This window comes from Ovis aries, chromosome 19 (assembly GCF_016772045.2).
Source record: "Ovis aries strain OAR_USU_Benz2616 breed Rambouillet chromosome 19, ARS-UI_Ramb_v3.0, whole genome shotgun sequence".
NCBI classification, from domain to species: domain Eukaryota; kingdom Metazoa; phylum Chordata; class Mammalia; order Artiodactyla; family Bovidae; genus Ovis; species Ovis aries.
Window position 1 is genome coordinate 34232804 of NC_056072.1, and position 8654 is coordinate 34241457.

General features: G+C 39.7%; 1 protein-coding gene across 1 annotated transcript in view; it reads left to right on the forward strand.

Annotated features, from left to right (window-relative positions):
* The window catches only part of SUCLG2 (succinate-CoA ligase GDP-forming subunit beta), a 296024-nt gene extending 287904 nt beyond the window's left edge, over positions 1–8120 (forward strand). The window contains exon 11 of the mRNA XM_004018340.5: positions 7045–8120. Within this exon, the coding sequence (XP_004018389.3) occupies positions 7045–7160 (116 nt within the window). The 3' untranslated portion in view covers positions 7161–8120. The remainder of the gene's footprint in view (positions 1–7044) is intronic.
* The last annotated feature ends 534 nt before the right edge of the window (positions 8121–8654 follow it).

Consider the following 8654-nt stretch of genomic DNA (forward strand, 5'->3'; position numbering starts at 1 on the left):
TTTTGAAACTGAATTCTGCCAGTCAGTCACTAAGCCTCAGTGCTCTTGGCTTTAAAAAAAAAAAAAGAAAGAAAGAAAAAGAACTGATTTATAAACATTGAACTCAAGGGTTTATTTAGAAACATCAAATTTACAAGTTCCTTTTAAGGGTCAGATAAAGTAATATGGGAGGACTTTGTAAACCAGATGTTTTATTGTTGTTGTTATAAGGATGATGATGACAGATATTTACAAAATCATAAGAAGGACTTATTCAGGTATCAGAGTGTGTGTGTCAAGCATTATTTGAATGTTCATTCCACTGCTTCCTATTACTAGCCATATGGACTAGCCTTTAACTTATTTGTGCCTCAGTCCTCTCCTCTGTAAAAGGAAGATAATAGCAGCTATCTCAGGGTTTCTACTGAGGAACAGGGAAGCAAATATGCTTAGAACCCCAGAGCAATGTGTGAACTGTGTGAAATGAAAGCTGCTTTCTACTTTTATTGTTGTTATCCCCACTCCTAGCAGAACTCTTTCAGTCCAGATACGCAGAGCTTGGTGTAGACCTGTATGTGGGTGAGACCTGTACCCACAGAGGAGTCATATCAAGGAGAAGTAGATGAGAAGGTGAGGGATGTTCAGGCAGATAAGACTGCCTCTTGGGGTGATGCATGGGGATCTGGGGAGCTGTGTGTTGAGAAAGGAAGAGGGAGAATTCTGAGTCTTCTGTAGCTTAATGTAGATTTTTCTTCTCTGAAGCCCAGGTGGAAAGAATGTTCTAAGTCCATATCTCTGTTGAAGGAGATAAAAATTTCCATCTTTAACTTTCATTGACCTTCTAGTCCAAAGACTGATTCGATTCTGTGTCTGTCAAGACTGATTCAACTCTCTGCCACTACTATTATACATAAGCCTGCAGATTAAGGTTGGAATCCTTTAGGCTGGTACCAACACTTGCCACAGTCTGATCCCCTGTCCTACTTTTCAGCCTCTGGGACCTTGGCTGAAACTTTACCAAACAAATCAAAATGCACATTGAGGTTGTTCTTAATGAAACAGTAAATCTTTTCATCTGCATTAGTTAAGTTCTAATGTGAAACAAACTGCCCCAAAATTTAGCTGCCGCTCTTGCCTGGAAAATCCCATGGATGGAGGAGCCTGGTAGGCTGCAGTCCATGAGGTCGCGAAGAGTTGGACACGACTGAGCGACTTCACTTTCACATTTCACTTTCATGCATTGGAGAAGGAAATGGCAACCCACTCCAGTGTTCTTGCCTGGAGAATCCAGGGACGGGGGAGCCTGGTGGGTTGCCATCCTTGAGGTCGTGCAGAGTCGGACACTACTGAAGCAACTTAGCAGCAGCAGCAGCACAAAAAGCATTGACCATCTTACAATTTCTTTGGTGCAGAATCCAGCGCTGGTTCAGCTCTGTCCTCTGGCTCAAGATCTCTCTCAAGTCCAATCACTGTGTCAGCCAGGACTGGGGTCCTGTTGCAGCTTGCCTCGTGGGGATGGTGGGAGCGGGGCTTGTTGCCTATAGGCACATTCACACAGTTGGTGGGGTGCAGCTCTTTATGGGTTGTTGGAATGAACACCTCAGTTCCTTGGTGCCTGCTGGCTGGAGACTGCCCTCAGTCCTTTGCATTGTGAGTTTCCCCCTGGGGCAGCCCATAGCCCATAGCATGGCTGTTGGCTTCATTAGAGTGAGCAAAAAGAATATCAGAGAAAGCAAGACTGCGGTGATGGACTTAGTCTCAGAAGTGACCTTCCATCACATTTGCTATATTCTTCCCCTTTAGAGGCAGGCCACTGCTCCAGCCTGTACTCAAGGGGCATGAACACCAAGAGGTCATAGTCAGTCATCTGAGAACCATTTTAGAAGCTGCCACCCACACTTAACACAATAGTATGTTAATTAAAGTAATGCTTGTGACATATGTATACCTATGTCTGATTCATGCTGACGCATAGCAGAAATCAACACAATATTGTAAAGAAATATCCTTCAACAAAAATAAATGATTTTTTTAATATAAATTTATTTTAATTGGTGGTTACTTTACAATATTGTATTGGTTTTGCCATACATCAACATGAATCCGCCACAGGTATACATGTGTTCCCCATCCTGAAACCCCCTCCTTCCTCCCTCCCTGTACCATCCCTCTGGGTCATCCCAGTGAACCAGCCCCAAGCATCCAGTATCATGCATCGAACCTGGACTGGCGATTTGTTTCGTATATGATATTATACATGTTTCAGTGCCATTCTCCCAAATCATCCCATCCTCTCCCTCTCCCACAGAGTCCAAAAGACTGTTCGATACATCTGTGTCTCTTGCTGTCTCGCATACAGGGTTATCATTACCATCTTTTTATATTCCATATATATGCGTTAATATACTGTATTGGTGTTTTTCTTTCTGGCTTACTTCACTCTGTATAATCAGCTCCAGTTTCATCCACCTCGTTAGAACTGATTCAAATGTATTCTTTTCAATGGCTGAGTAGTACTCCATTGTGTATATGTACCACAGCTTTCTTATCCATTCATCTGCTGATGGACATCTAGGTTGCTTCCATGTCCTGGCTATTATAAACAGTGCTGTGATGGACATTGGGGTACATGTGTCTCTTTCAATTCTGGTTTCCTTGGTGTGTATGCCCAGCAGTGGGATTGCTGGGTTATAAGGCAGTTCTATTTCCAGTTTTTAAGGAATCTCCACACTGTTCTCCATAGTGGCTCTACTAGTTTGCATTCCCACCAACAGGGTAAGAGGGTTCCCTTTTCTCCACACCCTCTCCAGCATTTATTGCTTGTAGACTTTTGAATCGCAGCCATGCTGACTGGCGTGAAATGGTACCTCATTGTGGTTTTGATTTGCATTTCTCTGATAATGAGTGATGTTGAACATCTTTTCATGTGTTTGTTAACCATCTGTATGTCTTCTTTGGAGAAATATCTATTTAGTTCTTTGGCCCATTTTTTGATTGGGTCGCTTATTTTTCTGGAATTGAGCTACAGGAGTTGCTTGTATATTTTTGAGATTAGTTGTTTGTCAGTTGCTTCATTTGCTATTATATTCTCCCATTCTGAAGGCTGTCTTTTCACCTTGCTTATAGTTTCCTTTGTTGTGCAGAAGCTTTTAAGTTTAATTAGGTCCCATTTGTTTATTTTTGCTTTTATTTCCAATATTCTGGGAGCTGGGTCATAGAGGATCCTGCTGTGATGTATGTCAGAGAGTGTTTTGCCTGTGTTCTCTTCTAGGAGTTTTATAGTTTCTGGTCTTATGTTTAGATCTTTAAGGGTATCCTCTAGACAGGAAACACAAAAAGGGTGTATAAACTTGAACCCAAAACAATAAATTAAGTGGCAACGGGATCATACTTATCAATAATTACCTTAAATGTAAATGGGTTGACTGCCCCAACCAAAAGACAAAGACTGGCTGAATGGATACAAAAATAATACCCCTATATATGTTGTCTACAAGAGACCCACCTCAAAACAGGGTACACATACAGACTGAAAGTGAAGGGCTGGAAAAAGGTTTTCCATGCAAATACAGACCTAAAGAAAGGAATAGCAATACTCACATCAGATAAAATAGACTTTAAAACAAAGGCTGTGAAAAGAGCAAAGAAGGATACTACATAATGATCAAAGGATCAATCCAAGAAGAAGATATAATAATTAAAAATATATATGCACCCAACATAGGAGCACCACAATATGTAAGACAAATGTTAACAAGTATGAAAGGGGAAATTAACAATAACGCAATAAGAGTGGGAGACTTTAATACCCCACTCACACCTGTGGATAGATCAACTAAACAGAAAATTAACAAGGAAACACAAACTTTAAACGATATAATAGACCAGTTAGACCCAATTGAGATCTATAGGACATTTCACCCCAAAACAATGAAGTTCACCTTTTTCTCAAGCGTACACGGAACCTTTTCCAGGATAGATCACATCCTGGGCCATAAATCTAGCCTTGGTAAATTCAAAAAAATTGAAATAATTCCAAGCATCTTTTCTGACCACAATGCATTAAGATTAGATCTCAATTACAGGAGAAAAACTATTAAAAATTCCAACATATGGAGGCTGAACAACACACTGCTGAATAACTAACAAATCACAGAAGGAATCAAAATATGCATAGAAACGAATGAAAATGAAAACACAACAACCCAAAACCTATGGGACACTGTAAAAGCAGTGTTAAGGGGAAAGTTCATAGCAATACAGGCATAACTCAAGAAGCAAGGAAAAAGTCAAATAAATAACCTAACTCTACACCTAAAGCAACTAGAAAAGGAAGAAATTAAGAACCCCGGGGTTAGTAGAAGGAAAGAAATCTTAAAAATTAGGGCAGAAATAAATGCAAAAGAAACAAAAGAGACCATAGCAAAAATCAACAAAGATAAATGAATTTTTTATAAAAATGTAATGCTCACTCCTATAACAACAGATATGTTCAGAAGCAATATAGTAGGGTTTTCGTTCTGATTCATACGAAGTCAGAGAGGATGAGGAGCCGGGTGCTTGGCTCTGCAGGGTTACCCAAACATGGATGCTAAAGGAGTCATTGTCATCTGAAAAAGAGCTGCCATCCAATATTTTTCTGGCTGGCAACATTTCAGAAGGCAGACAAGGAAAACAGAGGAAATACAGAGAGTAAAAGTGGAAGAAACTTCACAGGCATGTGTTTCATTGCTGCTGCTGTTGCTGAGTCGCTTCAGTCGTGTCCGACTCTGTGCTATTCACAGTATATTGACCAGGACTGTCACACGACCCCACTCCCTAACCTGGAACGGGGCCTGGGAATTGCAGTTCCTCTTTGGCAGCTCTTTCCCAGCATTAGCTCCCCACTGTAGCAGAGGAGCATGGAGCTTTGGTAAACAGCCAGCCACGACTGCCACAGAGACTGCCATTTACAGAATGTTTTCACACCTATTATTTCATTTGGTTCTCATGGCGATCTCTGCTACCAGCATTGTTTTCCTCATTTTGAAGATAGGAAAACAGACTAGTATGCCTTTAGGACAAAATTAGAACAGGATTCAAGTACCATCTCTGCCTCTTACAACCTGTGTGACTGTAGAGAAGTTTTTTAACCTCTCTGTGCCTCAGTTATCTCATCTGTGAAATAGGTACAACCAGACCTATCCAGATTCATTGTAAAGTTTTCATGTGTCACATGTAAATCCCTTAGAACTGTACCTGACATACGCTTAATCAATATTCATTGTGAGGAAGATGATCACAGTATTATGTCTGAAGATTAAGAAGTTGATGCTCAAAGGATTTAAATGATTTATCCAAAACTACACAATTAATACATGACAGAGTCAGGATGGGAGTGTAGGGATTTTAAGTAACAACTTCCCTATGTTTTAAGTTCTTGCTTGTCATGGAGTCCATTCATCAGATTCCTGTGTAAGGTGACCCGCATCAGCCTTGAGCCAAAGACACAGTGTCCAGTGTCCCCTTCAACACTGCTTTGGTGGACCCAGTTTGTGCCAGGAGAATCAGTACTATACTGCCTTCTCAGCTCAATTGTACCTCCTTAATTCTTGCCTTTGCCTTTGGTATGAAACATGCTGACCAAGCATCTCCTTTTTATTTGTACTCTGAGGTCCTCCAAGGACTATATTTCAAGGTCTTTGTTTATAAATAGGCTCTCTCTTACTAACTAGATAAAAGCACTGGAGATGATATAAGATGAGATATTTCATTAGACACTTAAATTTTATCACATTTCTCCCCGGGGCTTATTCACATTGAAAAGAACAGAGTGGTGTTTTGCATGTTAAATAGTCACCGAAGAACACAATTAGGTGGGATGGTTTGGCCTGCATATGCTACAGATCCACCAGAAATGGTCAAGAGATGTCGTTAGAGGTTACAGTGCTCATTTTCATGGCTTCTGCCATTTTTATTAGGTAGAATGAGGATGAAGCATAAAGGGACACTGAATACTGTCACTGTCTCCAGGCAGTGGATTTGAGCCAGTGAGCAGATTCTCTAACTTCAGATCTCAGATTAGCTCATGACTCCGACGTTTTGTTTCAAGAGATTAAGACAAAGGACTTCTGGAATGAGCCAAAACTACATTAAATTCACTTGAGTGTGTGGATTACCAGCAGCAATTTTAGCTTTTATCAGGAAAAAAATGTCCATTAGTCTCCTGAAAATCCTGTCTTTCATCTTTTTTTGTAGCTGGACTATCACTTGATACAGGTTTTGTCACATCATCTTTCCTGTCTGTGACATTGATTAGAATCTGTTTTTTTAATTTTCTTCCTGGTGAGAAGCTATAAGTAGATTCATCCTGAGCATCTTCCTGTGTTACTGCCATACTCCATATCATGCTAATGCCCTGACTTACCATTCTCTTGCTAATTTTTGTGTGCACAAAGTTTTCTTCTTTATATTCCATATTCAGACTATCCAGTCAAAAGATATTTCTATTTAAGAAGATTTTCCTCTTTCAAACTAGTTGAACAAGTGGTTGTTAATCTTTTTTCACAATCTTCTAAGAACCTCATTATTTCAGTTTTTTTTAATGCCAGAGAAAATAGAGACAATATCTTTTTAATGCCAGGCATTTTAATTAAAAAGAGGAAAAAAACAAATTTGTCATCTAAATATATCTGAATAGCCAGATCTGGATCATAAAAAATTGACCTGAATTGTATTTAAATGGTGTTAGAAGATTCAGGCGGTCTTCCCAGGTGGTAAAGCACCCATCTGCCAATGCAGGAGATGCAAGAGATGCAGGTTCTATCCCTGAGTCAAGAAGATCCCCTGGAGGAGGACATGGCAACCCACTCCAGTATTCTTGCCTGGAGAATCCCATGGACAGAGGAGCCTGGCGGGCTACAGTCCATGGGGTTGCAAAGAGTCAGACACAACTAAAGCAACTTAGCATGCACGCATGTACAGGAGACTCAGGCATCTCACGACTTCAGGTTGTATGAAACTTCCTGGGGCATCACCTTCAGTTTCATCTCAGTGACTGTACAACATCCCCCCACTCCCTTCCAGGAACCAATGTCCACGAGGCCCAGAACATTCTCAGTAACAGCGGACTCCCCATCACTTCAGCTGTCGACCTGGAGGATGCAGCCAAGAAAGCTGTGGCCAGCGTGGCTAAGAAGTGATGCCTTGCCCTGATCCTTCAGAAGAAGTGCACTTACCCATAAAAAGGGATGGTTCTCTCACCACTGTGAAGAAAATGGTTATTCCATTGGGGGAAAAGGGCGGATGGAGAAGGGGAAGAGCAAGAATTACAAGTTTTTTGTTTAAAAAATTTAAATTGTATTTTTTGAATAAGATGTCTAGACAACTTAATTTCCCTTATAGCCTTTATTAATTTAGTGACCTGCGTTCTCATAATTTTCTGTCATAGTGAGTCAGCTCACCATTGTTTTGCCAATGGAGCAGTCTACAAGGCCAGACAGTGTGTGTGTATACAGCATTTGAGATCAGGCCCTGGTTCATTTGCAGCTATTTTGGTGAACATTTGTATTGTGTTTAAAAAAAAAAAATGCATGCTGTAAAAAAAAAGTCAGACAAGATTACATTGAACAGATTTGCCATCAAAAAGGTGCAGCTAAGACACTGAAACAAGTAGCTGCTATAAACTGCAAGCATTTTTACTATTTTGAATTCCAACATGTTTAGGAGATCCATGAAATGTATTTTACAATGGAAGATTCATAATTAATACCACATACATGTATCCTACCATTTGCCTTAATATTGAATATGCTGTTTACCTCATACTGAAAATGAAGCCAGAAGCCTTACTTGTGATTTTGGAGTAGAAGTTTCTCTTTTAACATCAGAACTGAAGGTTGATTCTTATGGAAATCTCTGACTGAGTCATTTCAAGATGACAACACTGAAATCAAAATATGCTGTGAGTGTCACTGTCTTTTCTCCCTTCCTATTTCCCCCCTGAATCTACCACCTGGGAAAATGTAATTGAGAGAATGTGGCTTTTTTGCATAGTGTCCATTTTTGTGGTGGGAAAGAATGTGATTTAGGTTTGTGTTAAATTTTTGGTAAATTTTTATCTATATGTAGATTCGAATAAAATCCTGTTTTATAAACTCTAAGATCTGTGTATTTCTCATTTTAATCCATTTTATTCATCAATTTTTTTTTCTTTTATTAAGATACTAGTGTCTTAGGCAATATAGCCAGAGATAGAAAATTTGGGTTGTCCCAGGATTATTCCAGTTCTACTCAACTTTTTCAGTGACTATATCTGTTAGGAGATTACTTAATCAAAGGATGAAAATTTTTATACACCCTGGAAGCCCAGGTAAGTGCCACAAATATCTGACAGTTAAAACATGGCCTTAGTTTGCGTAGCATTGTAGGAAATATTCAGATATAATCTCACTTATGTGGCTCAGGTTCCAACATTAGCTGTTTTCCTCTCAATGTACAAATGTGTCACAGATCATACTTTTTTTAACCAGTTTGTACGTTGTTCTCAAAACCTTCATATCTGGACAGAAGTTAAAACACCATTGTTTTATAGATCTGTGTTTATCATGGAGGAAGAACTCATTTTATAGATCGGTCTTACATCCTTTATTAATTGTTACACAGAAGGGGGCTTCCCTGGTGGCTCAGAGGTTAAA